At 36.3% G+C, this 19,452-nt stretch overlaps 2 protein-coding genes across 2 annotated transcripts; both read left to right on the forward strand.

Moving 5' to 3' along the window:
- The first annotated feature begins 2,884 nt into the window (after window positions 1-2,884).
- On the forward strand, window positions 2,885-10,153 carry LOC126378201 (GPI mannosyltransferase 4). Its single transcript, XM_050026424.1, has 3 exons — window positions 2,885-3,192; window positions 3,271-4,210; window positions 7,753-10,153. The coding sequence occupies exons 1-3, from the start codon at window positions 3,027-3,029 to the stop codon at window positions 8,609-8,611; spliced, it is 1,965 nt and encodes a 654-aa protein (XP_049882381.1). The 5' UTR covers window positions 2,885-3,026; the 3' UTR covers window positions 8,612-10,153.
- An 878-nt stretch (window positions 10,154-11,031) lies between these two features.
- On the forward strand, window positions 11,032-18,775 carry LOC126378479 (methyltransferase-like protein 25B). Its single transcript, XM_050026882.1, has 6 exons — window positions 11,032-11,182; window positions 11,258-11,718; window positions 11,832-12,234; window positions 12,937-13,046; window positions 14,200-14,387; window positions 17,051-18,775. The coding sequence occupies exons 1-6, from the start codon at window positions 11,081-11,083 to the stop codon at window positions 17,125-17,127; spliced, it is 1,341 nt and encodes a 446-aa protein (XP_049882839.1). The 5' UTR covers window positions 11,032-11,080; the 3' UTR covers window positions 17,128-18,775.
- The last annotated feature ends 677 nt before the right edge of the window (window positions 18,776-19,452 follow it).

Here is a 19,452-nt window from a genome sequence, read left to right on the forward strand (position 1 = left end):
TTTTGAGCTTCAATTACCTTCATTTTTAGTTTCGCTTTACTATCATACAGATGTTTATTTGAAAAATACATAACACGTTATTTTATTTAATGATCGCACCTGTATAACTGAAATAACCTGTATTCTCACCTCTATTAATGGAACCCTCTGTAAATGAGACAGATATTTATTTATACCTGTATATCTGAGACACTGGGTAAGTGGAATACCTCTATAAGTGAAACGACATTGCAGGTCCCTTGATGTCTCACTTAACCAGGTTTCACTGTACTATTATTTTCACGTCTTGGGGTTATTATAGTGGCTATTACCATGACTTGACAGAATTATTACTTTTAACTCTTGTTGTCTCGTGTGTGTTAAGGAGATGAAATGACGAAGACGCTGTACCAAGAACTAACTGACTGTTTATTAGAGACGTAATTTCTTTTATAGCTGTACATAAAGTGTTTAGTCAGGAACTCGCCTCGATGACGCACGTTGCCTACATACTCATTATTATATAGGGTGTTGCCACCATCGTAACGAATATTGACGAGGATGATTCAGCTCAGAACTTTTTAATTATTTTCAGTTCCATACTTTTCAGACGGAAAATTCCACTTGACATCAATTCAGAGTCATGGTCTGAAGCATCCCTCAAAGTTTTCGTTACGATATCACTTATCTGTATATCTTAGGATTTTATATCCTAATCAAAAAGTAAGGCCTGGGGCCTGTTTAATAAAACTTACAATTGTAAATTACAATGACAATTTGATGTACATTGCGGAGTGTGTGATCACAAATATTTTGCAGTTTCAAATTAGCTACGTAATGAACATCAAATTGTCGTAATTTACAATTGTAAGTTTTATTAAACAGGCCCCTGCAGGCTAGGTACGGCAACATCGCCTCGCGTGCGCTTCGATCCAATGGCGATCGAAGTCCTTGACCAATAGCCGTATTACGTTTATCCACATAGATATCATTCGCTGCGTTTATTGGTCGAAGCCCTCGATATGATTCGCGCCGCGGTTTCTATGTAAAGCCTGCATAAGTTGCCAACTACTAATTAACCCACATTTCAAAGTACAATAAATGCCATTATATCACTTTTTATACCGCACTCTTGTATATTGTATGTAAATATTGCCAGCCCATACTTGTGTACGGGCTGTTTTTATTTATTATATTTTTAGTTTTTATTTATTTTTTAAGATGCAGTAAATGTACTTTTTTAATTTTATTCGAATTATTTTGTGTAATGTGAACAATGGTTCAAGAAAATATGGTTATTTTCATAGATGGAAATTTTCATGTTAATGAACAGAGGGGTTAAAATGGCCACATCGAACCAAATCACCTAAGAAAGCAATATTGCAATTTGACATTTGCGCATAGAAAAGTAACTGTCAAATAGCAATATTGCTTTCATAGATGAATTGCTTCGATGTGGCCATTTTAACCCCCCAGTTGCCATCAGGGTTGCCTGTGACAAAAAATGGTTTATTGTATGAATAGAAACATAATAAAAAGCCATCTGCATTTTTATATTTAATAGCACAAAATATTCCTTCTTGGGTATATTCTAAATTTCTAACATAACATAACGCGTGTATCCCCTGAGGGGCAGGCGGAGTTGTACAATACACCCTGATACACACACACATGGATATAATATGTAATGAAATAAATACTAAATACATCGAATCCAGTACAGATTGTTCACACGATTATAAACTTAGCAATAGAACCTAATATTCGTAATCAATATTTTAGACGTCCAAATAATTATGTTCTAATACTTAGTATTTTTTTTGGTCAGTATACGTTTTAAATATTTTATGTAAATGATAGTATTAACAGTATTCATGTTACTTTAGTTGTTCAGGAAGAAATGTAGTCGCATTTATAATAATAATATGTAGAACGTACTCATATCCCCGATACCGACCCGCTAGGGTAGATTTTATTTTATTAAAAAGGTACACAGACAGATAAATAAAAATGTTTCAAATATAATCCTATCATACGACACCCTGACCCGAGATTCGCTCCCGACTGAGCATCCTCAGGCCTATCAGGTACAGTCAGAAGCAAATAGTTAGTGACGGTCAAGGTGGCCTATCTATACGTAACACTCAAGTGACCAAAAACATCGGCACAAACTGCGTCTTCATGAAGTTGGCAACAACCTAATGATGATGAAATAAACAGATGATGAAGCTTTGTCTGGTATGTGGCTATATTTCTTACTGAACAAATACGGCAAAAAGTGCCAAAGTAATCGAAATTGCTCATGTAACATAAAACAATAATAAAATCATATCATGTTTGTCCATGTTTTATTTTATTAAAACTGCGCCTGTAGTATCTATCCAATTCTATGGTGCGGAACCCATCCTTCACCTACACAGCTCCACCGTTGAAGCAGCATCCAAACGTGATAGTGCAAGAGTTTTTCACAAAGTTACAGAGGCAAAGACGAAGGAAGTAAGTGGGTACCTAACACTTTTAGTAGAGAGACCTAATAAAAGTTTAGTTTCGATCTCGTGTTACCTTTTTCGAGCTACTAAAAGATTTTTGGGGCGCTCGGCTAGTAAACAAGAAAATAGTCCCAAAAAAACTAAAATTATTTTTTAAATTGCGCGCGGTTTAAAGCAACACGGGGACACGACCCTCCGACCGGTCATTGACCCACCATTCAAAAATCTGTTCGTTTCATCCAACAACAGTAATAAATATTTGTTTATCCTGATCCTGTAAAAGAAATATAGTTACTATTATAATGAAAATATTATTTTAAATGTGAAAGTTCTCATTGATTAATAAAAAAATATTAAAGTAAATGATAAAACCGGTGTCGACCACGGCAAAACAAGCAATGAAACGAAGTTCCCTTGAAATGTCAATGTCAAAATAGTTGGTGTTGGTGGGGTTTTTATTCGGTGTTATCACAAAACTGATAATTTCAAGCCACTACTGATACGAATCTATACACTTTATTATCAGCAATTATCTCACCCGTGTGGCGGGGAGATAATATGTTTTTGAAAAGTCAAATCTTCAAAGCGATTTTATTTAGAAACCCGGTGAAGTTACCGTTGTCTTATTGGTTACTTGTGTGTCTCAGGTTTGTGCTTACTATTTTGCCGCAGCGAGGATATATTCATCCTGACGAGTTTTTCCAAAATGTGGAGGTCATTACAGGTAAATAACTTTAATTTTTAACATCAAATACACAAAACCTTTTTATTGCAATTGTGATGTTTTTTATTTTTTTTGCAGGCGATATACTCATCGTCGATGTCGCTAGGACATGGGAATTCAATCCTAAATTCCCCATTAGGAATATTTTTGTCCCCAAAATGATACTAGGGCCCCCAATCCACTTTATTCGTATTGCTAATCCATATACTCAGCATTACTTAAATGTAAACTTGAGAACCCCATATTATTTACTAATAATACCACGGTTATTTATTTGTTTCCTTTCGCTTATAAACGATTATTGTCTTTATAAAATATGTGTATTATATGGCCAGAATTTCAGGAACAGACTAAAAATATTTGCAAGTTCCTATGTGCTATTTGTATACTGCACAAGAAGTTTCTCAAACACATTTGAAATGATGTTTTTTTCAATTCTGATATATTTGGTGGCCCAATGCATGTTGCGGTCGGACAAAATAATATATCATGATGAATTTTTACAGGAAAGATATAATCAAGCTTCTAGTCCTGTAGAGAAAGTCAAACTTTTCAAACTTCGTACTCATTTACCTCAACATTCCCTAAATAATGTTTTAATTATTGCTTCACTTGTAGTTATAGGTATATTCAACCGTCCAACATTTGTCGGTTTTGCTTTCCCACCAATATTCTTCTGGCTTCATAGAGGACTAGGGTCCAAAGTGGTAGGCTTCAAAGATTTCCATTACCGTATTATATCATTAATCTTTTGTAGTATACCCACAATATTAGTTCTTATTGTAGTAGACTCAAGTTATTATGGATACTTAACAAATGCAGATATAGAATCGTTGAAGTTAACATGGGACAACTGGGTGGTGACTCCATTGAACTTTCTGCGGTACAACGGAGACATGAAGAACTTGAGACAGCACGGGTTACATCCCTGGTGGCTGCATCTCGTTGTAAATGTACCTCTGCTGTTCAATGTCCTGGGAATACTGGCGTATGTCACACTGACGTGCAATTTGTACAGGTAAGAGTTTTAAAAGTTCATTGTTATATTTTTACTCTAAATTTGATACCCAATACCCAAAAATTTTGTGAAAATTAACAAAATAAGCAAACAAACAAAAGAAAATTAGATGCACGAAAATACAGAGTTTCATAAGAGGAATTTAATACTTTTGTGGAAATTATATTCTAAAAAATAACAGTTGCACTTCATTGTAAGTAAACACTTTATAAAATATATACTTACATAAACTCATGTCTATTTCTCACCAGGGTAAGCTGAAAAAAAAATTGGTATCAATTTTTTTGAGTCACGTCACTAAACAGCTTAAGCTCTGCAATCATTTGAATGAAAATCGCCTTCCGACCTTATCCTTAGTCCTTATCGCCTTCTTGCGAAGCGACATAGTGTCGTTAAGCGTTGTGTAATCAATTCAATGGGTCATTTATCGCGTGCCTATACGGGCATCATGTTACGGCTACAAATAGACGATGTGTCTTACTATGTGCCAGGGTTATTATTGAGCCAAATAGTGTCATGGATATTATTGAGCCACTAATGCTCCTGACATGGCTCATGCAACAACTATGTATTTCATCAGTAAGCAATAACTGGGATCAACAGCTTAACCTGCTTCCGTAACACGGATCATTTTACTTTCGGACAGTCGAGTGATTAACCTGGTTCTATACAAAACCCGTGATATTCCTGGGAATCGAACACGGGACCCGGGTCGTGAGCTCATCGCTAACTACTGAACCACCGAGGCCGTTTTTAATAGTGTAATAGTTAGTTAACAGGATGCAAACAATACGCATGTGTTAATTAGAAGGCGATATGGTCTACGGTAGAAACTAGTAATAAAGTAGATAAACTAGCGGCGCGCTATGATGGCCGTTTTACATCATAAAGTATAGCAATTCGCTCAATCAATACAACCATAAATTAACACGAAACTTGATGAATACAATAAAGTACACCCGGCCATCATAGCGTACAGTCATGACTCAGTCATGAGCAATATCATGTACACTTTAGAACCCTGTCGCACTATCATATTTGTCATTTAATGAGACTTACGGTTTAATTTGTAAAAAAAGTTAATGTGACATGGTTTCGTGACCGTACCTACCGCGACTTATATTAATATAAGTATCGCCTCTTTTGTTTCAAGAACTGAAAAAAAAAAACTAACAACAATCGTAACGCACTTCGCGTGCCTATTTTGATATTTTCATATCGTAAATATAACATTAACAGCCTCCGTGGTCTAGTGGTTAGAGCGTTAGGCTCACGATCTGGAGGTCCGGGTTCGATTCCCGATGGGGACATTGTCGAAATCACTTTGTGAGACTGTCCTTTGTTTGGTAAGGACTTTTCAGGCTTGAATCACCTGATTGTCCGAAAAAGTAAGATGATTCCGTGCTTCGGAAGGCACGTTAAGCCGTTGGTCCCGGCTATTAGCCGTAAAAACACCTCCACCAACCCGCAGTGGAGCAGCGTGGTGGAGTATGCTCCTACCCCCTCCGGTTGATTGAGGGGTGGCCTGTGCCCAGCAGTGGGACGTATATAGGCTGTTTATGTTTGTATGTATGTAAATATAACATTACGGCACGTGCTCAGCGGTGAAGGAAAACATAGTGACGAAACCCACATTTCCGAGAAATGCATTTTCGGAGGTGTGACTTAACCTGTATTGGGCTGGTTTTCTCCTTCTCGGGTTGGAAGGTCAGATAGGCAGTCGCTTCTGTAAAAAACGGGACCTGTCAAATCTGCACCTTAGGTAAGCGGACCCTGTGAAAAAACAGGATAATGCTAGGGAGACGTGTGAAATATAACATTACGGGGTAAACTCAGATAACGGTGAATTATCTTAATTGGCTCTTCTATAAATATGCACACCATATCCCAAAACCATTATTTTTACAAGATAACTAACTATTATCAATACATATTTGCGGCTAGAGGAGCTCGGTGGCGCAGCGGTAAACGCGCTCGGTCTGCGATTGTTGAAGTTAAGCAACTTTCGCAAAGGCCGGTCATAAGATGGGTGACCACAAAAAAAAAGTTTTCATCTCGAGCTCCTACGTGCTTCGGAAGGCACGTTAAGCCGTTGGTCCCGGCTGCATTAGGAGTCGTTAATAACCACCAATCCGCACTGAGCCCGCGTGGTGGTTTAAGGCCCGATCTCCCTATCCATCCATAGGGAAGGCCCGTGCCCCAGCAGTGAGGACGTTAATGGGCTGGTGATCATGATTTGCGGCTGAGCTAGGTCACCCATCCCCCCACCCGCCCCTCGAACACATGGCGTACGATAACGTCAAATGTGTGCTGTCTGTGTAAAACGAGGTTGTTTGTATGAAGTGTCCAGGATGTGGTATAGGTAAGGCTAAGTTCTTTAACCGAGAACTTTTCGCAATCGTATTGTATTTAAATTAGAATACGCTACGCTAACATAAGAACTAAATTAATAGTTGACAAAGCATTGATAAAAAATATTTCCGCAACATAGTCGTGAGAATTGGGATACCTATAGGTACTCAACATAACATCAAGTCTGTTTCCCCAAAGGGGTAGCCGTATAATGTATACATGTTACGGCTAATGCCCGAAGTGCGGCTACACCTAGTTATAGCCGGTTAGAACTAGGTGGAGCCACTTACTCTTGGTTAAACCTAGTACGAGCCGATTGTTTTCGGGTAAAACTAGGTCTAGCCTTCATCATGCCGGCTACAACTAGGTCCAGCCATTCCCTGTTGGATAAAACTTAGAAGCGTGTCCCTCCAAGCCTTCCGCCCCGCGTCACACAATTTGTACAACGGCACAACGCGTACTAAACTCAAAGCGCAAGGGCAAACGCGGGTGTACAGGTGGCGAGCGGCAGGGGCGCGCGATCGCGACGTGTCTCGCGTGAGCCAGGCTCTAGAGTTTTAAAGTAGATGCCAACTCTAGAGTTTTTAAAACTCTAGAGTTTTAAACTAGATGCAAACAAGTTGAAACAAGTAACAGGCGCTTGGCTCACGCGAGACCGTCCAGTCCTTGATTCTGAGTTAATGCCAATTGGAATTGTGCGTCCATGATTTTTTGTGTCTTTTTTTTATTGCGGATGAAGGATTGCGAAAGCGGCATATAAATCGAAAGTTTATGGTAGGGCTGGCAGAGGAAGACCTAGAAGTATTTACATTGACCAAATTGGAGATGTCCGTAGAAAAGTTTTAGTACGATCTACTCTGAACCGGCGTGCGTGTATGAAGCGATTGATGAATGTGGAGGATGCAAGAGAAGTGTGTCAGGATCGAAGCAAATGGAATTCTATAGTCTCTGCTTACCCCGGTGGGACATGGGCGTCAGTTTATTTATGTGTTTAAATTATTTTCAATTCTTTACTTTTGTGACATGCTAAACGTGACGTGATCCTTCCATTCCTTAGATCACTAGGACGCGTTTAGATCTGTTTTTAATTAGTAATCAGAATTTCATGATTTATCTTGAATCTAGTACACGACCCAATTTGTTGTGTTTGTTTATAGAATAGAATGGAAATAGTTTAAATAATGTTTCAGATTCATGCGCGGCCAATACAGCAAGCTCCCGCGGATCCAGAGCATTACTGGCCTTATGATGTTCTCCCTCATCACGCCAGTAGCCCTGCTCTCAATCTTCCCGCATCAGGAAGCCCGGTTCATCATCCCAGTCCTACTACCCCTGGTCTACCTCTTCGGCAACCACCTTTACGAGAACGAAGGCGACCAACCAAGAACCAGGAAGTATAAAAAGGCTATACGAGCCATTTGGTACATTACCAATATCATACTAACACTGTTCTTCGGCTTTGTACACCAAGGAGGCATATATCCCTTTGCCAACACGCTTTACAGAGAAATTAGGAGCAGCTACGGTGTGCATACTCATGTTATCACCACACATAGTTACAGCATACCCACATTTCTCCTCCAACTGGAGAGTACCAACAAAATTTGGAAAGATAAAAAGACGGGACACAAGTACAGACTGGCGCCGTCTACGTTTATTCACAAATACGGTTCGTTACCCACGGACGACTTGTTCCAACGTATTGACGACGTTTTAACTGAAGCAGAGATGCTCTTACATGACAGTAAGAAGAAATACAGATTCTACCTGGCATCTCCTTGCTCTTTGGAGCAGAAAGTCCGTGAACACGCCAAGAAGTACCACTACATAGACATACAGGAGGACTTTTCGTACTACCCCCACTTTTGCACCGAGGCGTTCCCCAAGTTCCCAGACCGCCGCGACCAGTACTGCATAGAGAGTAATCTCCTCAAAACAAACGAATCTCGTGTTATAGATCTGAATGTGTTGCAAAGAGTATCATGTTTTCTAAAGCGGTTTTGTTTGCGAGTGTACAGAGTACAACCTGCGGGCAGTTTTCACAATTGAATAGTAATTATATCTTATAAACAAAATTATTGTTTTGAAGTCAATTCGAAGATCTGATAAGCAATATTTCATTGATCGCAATGATACCGTCACTCAGTGACGTAACATTATGATTTTTTGTAGGTTTATATTGTGAGTGCCTAAATTAGCTCTCTTTAGCAAGTACCTTAACATAGTAAGTAATATACCTACCTATTACATCAATGACCTAAACTTATTTTAGTACATTTAAATCAAGCATGTAATATACGCTAATGTAGGTAGTTATACATTCCTATTCCACAATCTGTGTTACGTTGGCAATCATAAAAAACCTTTAATTATAGCTTTAATTAGTAGACAGTTTATAGGTAATTATTATTTTACAAATATGTATAATTTCTAATTATATTATATCTTATTGATTTATTTAGGTACTAAGAAATTATTTGTAATTAGGTTTTTTTCCTACACAGTTTGTGTACATGCAGCAGTTTTTATATTGTAGTGACTATGTATTGTATATTTATATCAATAGTTTTATGTACGATTCTGTCCAGAGTTTACCAAAAATAATTGGCCATAATTATATTTTATATTAGTTTTAATTATGTGTCAAATAATTTACGTAATCATTTACAGTGATTTTGCTTTATGTAATATCTTTATGATATAGGAAAAAATATCATGTGTACCTTATTTAATTATAAAATTTGCCTTTGACCTTAGAAATTATTAAGGCATAAAAAATTAAAATCTAAAAAACTGGGCTGTCCTTATAACCCGTGGATTGAACTAGACTTGTTCAGGGATATACGCATGGTATAATAAAACTATGTATTCTCAAAAATGACAGCCAAAATTTCAAAGTTAGCCGCGCTGACATCATCTCACCCTCCCTGGCTATTTTGTAAAAAAAAATACCCACGACTAATGTTTTTAATTTACTTTGCAAGGCAATTTTGAACTTTTAGTAAAATATTTACTTACAGTTTCAATGATTTTATATACGTGTCAAGTGATAACAAATAAGTACGTTAGTCAGTAATTCGCTTAATTTTCAATGATAAAATTTGAGTCCTTGGAATGTTGGAGGACCAATTTAATAGTAACACTTACAATGGCGACTTTTCACAGGATCGAGCATACATACCTTGTGTTATTTTATTATACCATGGATATGGGTACAAATGTAAACAGGTTTTTTTGGAATGGTAATAAATATTTGAAAGTATCGACCGTCGACACACTAATATGGGAGTCTGTCACCGCCAAAAAAATCCTAGAATCTTTTGTCTTTATGCAAATATCCGGTTAAAAGTTATGTATTTTACCAACTTACGTAAGTTGTATTGACTAAGTTATATTAACTTCCGGTGCTCAAAAACCCACCGTAAGTGTATGTTTGCAAGCGTTGATCTTAATGGTTTTAATCAATAGTAACATAATTATACATTAATGATTTTAATCACAACAAAGCGTTTTTGTTGCAATGAATTAAAGTGCAACGGATTGTGTTGCTTTTATAGGCTGTTTATGAATAAAGGCTGTTTTGTTAAAACATTTGTAGTTTAATTTTAAAAGTTTTATATACATAAAAACAGAGCTTACAAGATTGTAAGTTATATAATGGATCTACTAGAAAACTCGATCCAGCTCAAGCGATGTCAGTTGTTGATTATCGTACGAATTCGAATGAGATTGATAGTAAGTTTCGTATTAATCTCCTTCATGCTGTGAAGGATATGCTGCGGTCTCGGGTGCATAGTATAACGTCGCACATTCTTTTATATTTTTTCTCAGAAAAGTGTTAGGTGGGACGGCTACTTCTCAATCCCTTACGCACAGGTGTGAAACAGTGGGACGTTGAAAATGATTCATACCGTACCGCCTGAACGCGTATGGTAAACATTTCGAAATGCAAAATTATAATTTACAACTAGGCTGTATAATTTGAGATGCTTTGCATAAAAAACAACATTGACGTTAAAAAATCTGTCAATAACAGCTGTTTGGGCTTTTCGGCGGGAAACGGGAACGGGACAGTTGCTTTCTTCATTGAGTAATCTAAATAATTAATACGAAGTGGTGTTTTGTGGTTAATGATCGCATTAAGTTAGTCGGAAGACATTCGCGAGTGTTATTATATTGGAGTATTCAATAAACAAAGTGTATCTGCCTATTTTCGCTTCGTGCCGGGAAGCCGCTTCATAACTCAAAAGTTTATGCGGACTTTTGAGTTAATTCTTTGGGGTTCGGAGTAGGAGTCTACTCCGAGGGTGGGGGCTTAGGTTTCATCATCATCACCTTTCATCATTTCATTAATCATCAGGAAAAAAAAATACGTCAGAAATGGCTGTATGGGTATAGTTCCCTTTGCCTTACCCTTCGGGGAAAACCAAAAAAAAAAAAACAGCTGTTTGTCAAATCGTTGTGTTTGTTGCTGCGTGGATTGCGAATACTTTTTTATGCAATAAAGTGTAAAATTAAATGAAAAACATGTTTTCGCAAATGGAAGCAGTTAAAACAGCCATTAATTCATCTTTGAAGCTTATTCGTTTGTACGACTGGCTTCTGGATTTATATGTATTGGTAAGAATTTATCACTTGCCTAAGACATTTCTCTCAAGTTATTTACAACCTTCTATATTATATCCATGTTTTCAGGACTTCTTCGTTGACGACCATTGGTCTAAACTCCCTGCGTCTTGGCGCGAAAGTTTGCGGAACATAGACACAGAATATTTGGGAATGATTTTATCAGGCGAACATCCTAACCATATCCTTCCACTATCGTTACTTGCCTTGGTTAGCGCTGTGAAAGCTTTAAGCTTACCACGAGATAATCTGAAAAAATATAAAATTGAATCATTAAGCTGTATGGACAAGGATTCCTGTGCTGGACATCCAAGATTGAAGAATCTATTTCTAAAACATGTAAAATTAAAAAAGAGACATGAAATTTCTTTAATGGCAGAGGTAGTAAACCATACAGCCTTAGCAAGTAAATGTGAAGCTGTGATCGATTTCGGATCAGGAGTGGGTCATCTTGTTAGAGTGCTAGCATACAAAAATGGTCTATATGCTGCCGGAATTGAGTGCCAGAATCAGTTAACAGAGGATGCTAGGTCTGTACTGTTGGTATGTATAGCTAAGTCAAAAAAGATCTTTCTAAAATAATTGAATATTATTCTGGAAAAACAAATTCTGATTTTAAATTTTTTTGGCATTTTTTTTTCAGAAAACTAGACCATGAACTTGAGTATACAGCCAGTAAGCACCTTTCTAAAGGAGCTATGTCGAAACTAAGGCGACCTACTCACTTTAATGTCACTCTATCAACTACTAACCAGTTGGACCATTTATCTTTACCAGAATCTATGAAAAGCTACGGCTTAATAGGCCTTCATCCTTGTGGGGATCTAGGCCCATTATTGCTTAGGCATTTTCTAAATTCTGACAAGGTAAAGTTTATAAGTGTAGTTGGATGTTGTTTCATGAAACTGACAAATGCAGGGTACCCAATGAGTGATTATTTGAGAAGTTTGGAGTTTAATTTGTCTTATGCAAGTACAGAGATATCTTGCCATGCTATAGAGGTCTATTGTGATAGGCTGAAGAAGGGAACTTATGAGGATTTGAAGGTGAGGAAAGCTTTATTCTTCTATTTCTGATATTTACAGTTTGGTTAAAAAAGCAAAATAAATGTGCACTGTTTTTCTAAATGAGGGACTTTCCAGACTAAATTCCGCAAAAAAAATATATATATGGTGCTGTTTAGATTAAACTAAAAAAAATATAATAATAAATAAATAAATAAATAATAAATAAATTATAAATAAATCATAAATAAATCATAAATAAATAATAAATAAATAAACATGATAATTAGCTATTTTCTCATTCCTCAGGGTACATAATTATTCAAAAATATAATCTAAACACAAATCTTTACAGCCTGGAAAGTCCCTCATTGATAACACTGACTTATATTGAACCCAACCAATCAGCCAATCAAATTACTTTAGACCACACTCCATACAAAAACCTCATTCTTAGCATGTGTCGCCTACCACGTAAGTGCGAGCGAGAAAGATACTCCGCGTGCCCTCCCTTAATCCTTAACGGCTTACGGCCATTTAAGTCTAAAATAAGACTTACAGGGGGTGAGGTTACCCAGCCCCAGCCCGATACGAGTTGGTGGGGGACCTTTATTATGTAGTGTTATTCATTGTATTGTATTATTTATTGTATGCTCTTTATAAGATGGCTAAAATTATTTTTAAAAATTAAAGTTTTTCTACCTTTTTTAAATACATAAAATCTTAAATTGTTGTAATTTTCAGGTACATGCATACAGGGCAGCTTTAGAAAGATTACTAGTTGATCATGATCCCAAGCTGAAACATGTACAAGTTAGGAGTATAAAGCATTCTAACAATCTTAATTTTAGGAAGTAAGTAACCATGAAAATGTCTTTGATTTCTGCAAAAATACAGACAGCTATAAACCGCGGCGTATAACTTGAACAAACATGGCGGTTGTCCGCGCAGGCAGCGTCTCTGGTTGTCATGGTTACGCGTAGCTCCTCGCGTCTCCCTCATACCGCACTTCGATTGATACTCAATGATTAGTGGCGTATTCTAGGTCAATTGGTAGAAAGCTTTGAGGTCGCAGGTTCGATTCCAGCACAGGCCTAAACCAATGCTTGTCGAATTTGTTTTCGAATTTATGTTTTGATCATAAATGATTATCACGTGCTCAGCGGTGAAGGAAAACTTATGTAAAAGGACTTTTCAAATCTTCAGGATAGTTAAGTGGACCTGTAAAAAAATGGGATAATGTTAGGGAGATCATGTATTCTAGATCATTGTCTAACTTACGCGCCGCGGATTATAGTCAGTATGATATATACAATTTTTACTTTTTAAATGCTTTTCTTGCTTGTCTTTTAAAACCTTGAAAAACCTTAAAAAATTCAAATACTCTAACTTATTCAATAAACCTATATGGCTGGCTGGATAAGTTATTGCACCTTCAATAAAATACTTTCTAAGCTGATCAGGTTTGTGTCCTTTGCCGAACAATTATACAGGGTGTTAGTGACATCGTAACGAATACCGAGGGGGATGATTGAGACCATGATTCTGAGATGATATCAAGTGGAATTTTCCGTCGCAAAATTCATGTTTTTTTTTTAGTTTTTTAAAATTATTTTCAATTCTATACTTTTGCGATGAAAAATTCCACTTGATATCGACTTAGAATAATCAGATGTTTCATCCCCCTCAGTATTCGTTACGATGTCACTTACACCCCGCACAAGTACATACTGTACCCATACAAGTAGGTATGGGTGTTAGTGACACCGTAACGAATACTGAGGGGGGTGATTCAGACCATGATTCTGAGTTGATATCAAGTGGAATTTTCAGTCGGAAAATTCATGAAAATTTTTGTTTTTCTTTTTGTTATTTTCTGTTCCATACTTTTGCGACGGAAAATTCCACTTCATATCATCTCAGAATCATGGTCTCAATCATCCCTCAAAGTTTTCGTTACGACGTCACTAACACCCTGTATAAATAAAATATTATTGTCTTTTCCAGATACTGTGAGCTTGCCCTAGAGAGACTTGGTATCCCTCTACCAACATCCCCCCATATCTGGGCAAAGGGGGAGGAAGACCTGGCGCAATGGCAACGTGTGGTCACCGTCTACTCGCTGAGACTGGCGTTAGCTCCGTTGGTGGAGACTGTTATATTGCTTGACAGAGTACTGTGCGTTTTGGAGCATGGTAAGTGTCATATTTTTGGTCTTCCACGCTGCACTGAAATCGGCTACGAAACGCACCCGCCTTAACTGCTTATCTTCCCTGGCGTGTCCTAAAAACCGACAGAGGAATTGTGTCCTTTCTATCATGACACATGTGTGGGCGATGGGCTGATGAATTGTCACCATAGTTCATCAGATGCATCACTTGATGCATGGATTTTGTATCAAAAATCTTTGCAAGTTATATTGAGGCTCTGCCTACCCCATTAATGAATACCGGCGTGAGTTTGTGTGTTGTGGGTGCTTGGTAACTATCTATTACAGACGATTCATTTTCCTGACCAACCCATGCTTCTTTACTATCAAACTGATATGAAATTAAACTCATACTTTTTGTCATAAATACTTTACTGACCAGGGGGAAAATAAATACATTTATCAACATTGAATTATTTTACACATGATACATTTATGTACAAATACATTAAATAGCTTACAGGCTAAAATACATTGACTTGATTCAATTGGAATGTATCGCTTATAAATAACAGTTATGGTCATTGTATAAAATAAAAACCTAGGTAAAAGGAACTTTTCAATGACTTTCCATAGAATGAATAAATTAAGTTCACAGTTCTACATTTTTTATAAACCCCATTTGACTACCTAACCTAATTTCAAAATGTAAACCCTTTTCTTAAGTTAATTACACAAAAACGATTAAGACGTCGGTTTCATAAAGTTACAAATTATTTTTAATTGGCAACATTAATAAAAAAAAATACAATAAAAAAAAATTGTCATTAATATACAATTGTGTTTTTATTGGTAGAATATGGCTGCCACTAAAATATACACTCGTAGATATACACTACTAGACAGAGTATTCTCTTTCTACGTATACACAGAACTGCATAACGACGCCATATTTATTAATTTAGATATTATAAAATAAGTACGTCAAACAAATTATGAAGTATTTTTTTACCCGCCTGCGGCAAAGTAAATCGGAGGGTTATGTGTTTCACCGCTGTGTATGTGTATAATATGTACGTCTGTTCCCCCCTAACTTCTAAATCTATAACAATAACAAAGAATTTATAACAATATTCAATTATTTATATTATTTGTTCCCGCCAAAACCTTCACCTCCCGATACGACACGACCTGCACCTTCTCTTTTATTTGTTTCATAAATGTTAAGTGTTGTGTTTTGTGTTGTTATGTGTTGTTGTTGTTGGCGGGAAGAAGAGAGGAATGGCGGTTACTCCACCGACAAGAGCGCAGCTCTTAAATAGGGAGAGAGATATTATTTGTTGATTTTTTCAATAGTGGGGCGATAGAAGAAGAAGAAAAGAATCAGAATTTTGTTAATTATTCGCAGCGCCATTAGTACAACATTTTAAGTTATATTTTGTATCTTTATGATACCGTCGTGTTCTTTGTTCAAGCGACTATGTGAGACTAGGCGCTAGGGCTGCACAATAACCGAATTATATCGAGGGCTTCGACTATTACACGCAGCGAATGCAAATTATGCGTTTAAACTGTCTATGTATTGGTCGAAGTCCTCGATATAACTCGCGCCCTCTCGCGCCGCGATGGCTTACATTTACTAAACATATCTTACAAATACACATCTAAGATTAGATTATTTTACTTTGGCACTCAATCTCAGAACATTTTATCTTAACTTGTAGTGTTTATTTGGCAAAGTAATAGGATTTTACCGTACCCACCCATACTAGAATTAGTACGAATTACAGTGAAATTATTCGTCTTGCAACATTCATACAGTTACTTTATGTTTTATTTTCTTGCCGCGAAATTGGAAACGCGATTAATTAACCAATGAGGGACTTTTCCTTTTACGCGTTATACAGATTTTTCTTCGTTTAACCTTCTAATTTCATGGATAACAGATACATGCATCTTTTATCTTTGTTTTAAGGTATAAATGATGACTCTTTTTATCACACTCAGGCTTACATCTTACACGCATTATTGTTCTGTACAAAATAAATAGAAGCAATATAGGTAGCAACATAAATCTATACACAATGTGATTCAAATATCGAGCAGAAATTATTTTTATATATGCTTCTGCCATTACATTGTCTTTTGGAATAATTATGTAATGAAAATAGGTAATTAACACGTTAAAGCTGTACAACGCCATCTATATTGTTTTTGGTGAACGTAACCTCGAAAGTCCCTCATAATATTTTTTTTTTTAAATTTATTTATCAATATAAAAAAAAAAACAATTAAATCCTTAGAAATAAAATAAGACGCTCCTCTAAACAGAAAACCCGTACAGGTTTATGCGAGGAGTGAATGAATGCGCTTAACTCGCCTCGCTGTACTTAATTAGTAGGTAGGTACTACATAGTTTAACATGCGCCCAGATAATTTTTATTGATATTTGGTACATACATACATACATACATAAACTCACGCCCGTAATCCCTAATGGGGTGGGCAGAGCCACAAGTAATCAAAGACAACTTGCAGCCACTGTTGATACGAAGTCCTAAGCTGGAGCTGTTGATATTTGGTATTGGTTTATAAATCAAAAAAATTGGTTGGAATAGGTATTGGATACTTTTGGTTCATTTATCGCGTAGCCAATAGCGTTGGCTTTTTTATCGGCTAGTGTTCAGCTCGACAATTTATTATTTTCAGGTCTATCGTGCGAGATTCGTCCTGTATTCGACCCGAAGATATCTCCACGGAATCACATTATAGTGGCTCGAAGATAACAACGCAACACTGACTACTTGACTTCTATACATCTGTTATAAGTATAGGAACATTCAATAGCATTTGATCGCTATATTATAACGCCACCTTATAGCTAAAACCACGCAAGCGACTTTTAAAAAATGACATTCTGTTGCGATTTTTGTTAACAGAACCTCGTAATAAACAAACTAGTTCCAATTGGTTACTTGACAGTTTTCCGGATAAGTATTTTAAAAATTACAATCGCTTATTTCATACCTCTTAAAATATTGTATTTTCTCGAAAAATAATCTCAAATTTCGCGGGAAAACGATCGGTCGCGTGACATTTTGCCCAGTGACGTCACAATTCAATAAACAAAGAAACTGTCAAACTACGCGCCACTTTCAGTGACTTGACATCTGACAGATAGCTTTTGTTTATTTTGTGAAACGTGACGTCACACGAAGCTCAATCATGGCCGCCCGTGTTCCGGGTCTTGTAATACACAGATAAAAATCGCATTGTTATCTTGTAAAAATATTTAAAAATTATGTTAATAAAAAAGCTATTGGTAAATGTTAAAGTACCATATCCGACATATTTCATATTTTATTGTTAGAACTGTCAAGTAGGCAAAAGTTTGTGATGTAAATTTTTATCTTTCTTCAAATGTCATTCTTCAAAAAGGCGCTTACGTACTTTTCACTATAAGGCGATATAATATTGATGAGTTTAGTTTTATGCGATGGAAATAAAGAAACATTTGTATATTTCAAAGAATGATATTATGTAAAAGATTCTTTGGCCAATGCCAAAGATGACAATTCATTGCTATTAGAAAACTGTAAAAGTCAGTGATTAGGTAGTCGATTTAAAACAAATAGAAATAGGGTAGTTTCCAACGACTACTAAATGTCAAAACACGAAATGACTGTGGAATTTGTATGACTTTTTACTTTATTAAAATTCATAAATAAGTTGAATAGAAAAAAAAGAAAACTTTTTTGTCACCTTTAGATCTGTCTTTATTTAGTCAGAATTTCATGATTTATTTTTGACCTAGGAAACTGCCCACTTCTTGCTATAGGCATACTTTGCATTGTTCTACTATCTATTCATATATTAGTATATGTATCTATCTATCTTAGTATACGGATAAGTATGGACTCAATGGTCCCGATTCCTGCAGACACGTCCGACTTTTATTTTAAATTATACCCGTCATTTTCCTATCCTCCAAAAAGAAAAGGGACGGATGATTGACACTGTTAATTTTAAATTGAATTTAAAGAATGAATAAATAATAACCCGGGCGAATAAAATAGGCGTACCGCTGATATTCAACCTGTTTGACATGTGCAGTCAACTTAATTCTGTCGGGTTATTGGCCAATATACAATTTTGGGAGCTTTTTTTTTTTAATTTCTGCCTTAAATTGACGTGGGTTCCATAAATTTTATGCCTGTCGATTGCCCGTCTCTTTCCTTTTCGGCGCGGATAAGAAAATTACAGGTATAACTTAAAATTAGATCGTATGTAGGAATCAACACAATTATGTTTACAAACTATTAGTTTATTTTACATGTAAAACTAATTTTGTGCTTAGTGCTCTATTTTTTATCTTCAGGTACGTACCTAAGTCGGATTATAATGCCTTTTATAATTAAATGATATTTTGTTAAATATATACTTTTTCTTACGTCAAATATTTTACAATATGCACACGTTGACATCACTACACCTGTATGTTTCGATTCCTTTTACTTAGGTCTATACCATAACTCCCAGACAGGCAGCTGTTATAACAATGCTGTCCGCTGTGTGAGAGGCCATCGCCGTAAAAGCATTATATAATATGGTATAAAACAAGAATAAACACAGATACCAAAGCATAAGCTCACGATTATATTCCCGATGAGGATAAAAACTACCTATTTCACCCATTAGGGGGTTTAAAATGGCCACATCGAAGCAATTCATCCAAGAAAGCAATATTGCAATTTGACATTTGCGCATATAAAAGTAAGTGCGCAATGCAAACAAATGTCAGTATTGCTTTCCTAGATGAATTGCTTCGATGCGGCCATTTTAACCGCCCAGGGGCCTGTTTAATGAAAATTACAATTGTAAATTACAACGACAATTTGATGTTCATTACGTAGCTAATATGAAACTGCAAAATACTCGTGATCACACACTCCGCAATGTACATCAAATTGTCGCTGTAATTTACAATTGTAAGTTTTATTTAACAGGGCCCAGGTGTCCCTACTGTTGAGTGTCCTTAAATTTTGACAGTTCCCCATACTATTTGAGTAAACAAACATATTGATTTAGTTATATTTTTACACTATAACCCT

The sequence above is a fragment of the Pectinophora gossypiella genome, chromosome 2 (assembly GCF_024362695.1).
Source record: "Pectinophora gossypiella chromosome 2, ilPecGoss1.1, whole genome shotgun sequence".
NCBI lineage: Eukaryota > Metazoa > Arthropoda > Insecta > Lepidoptera > Gelechiidae > Pectinophora > Pectinophora gossypiella.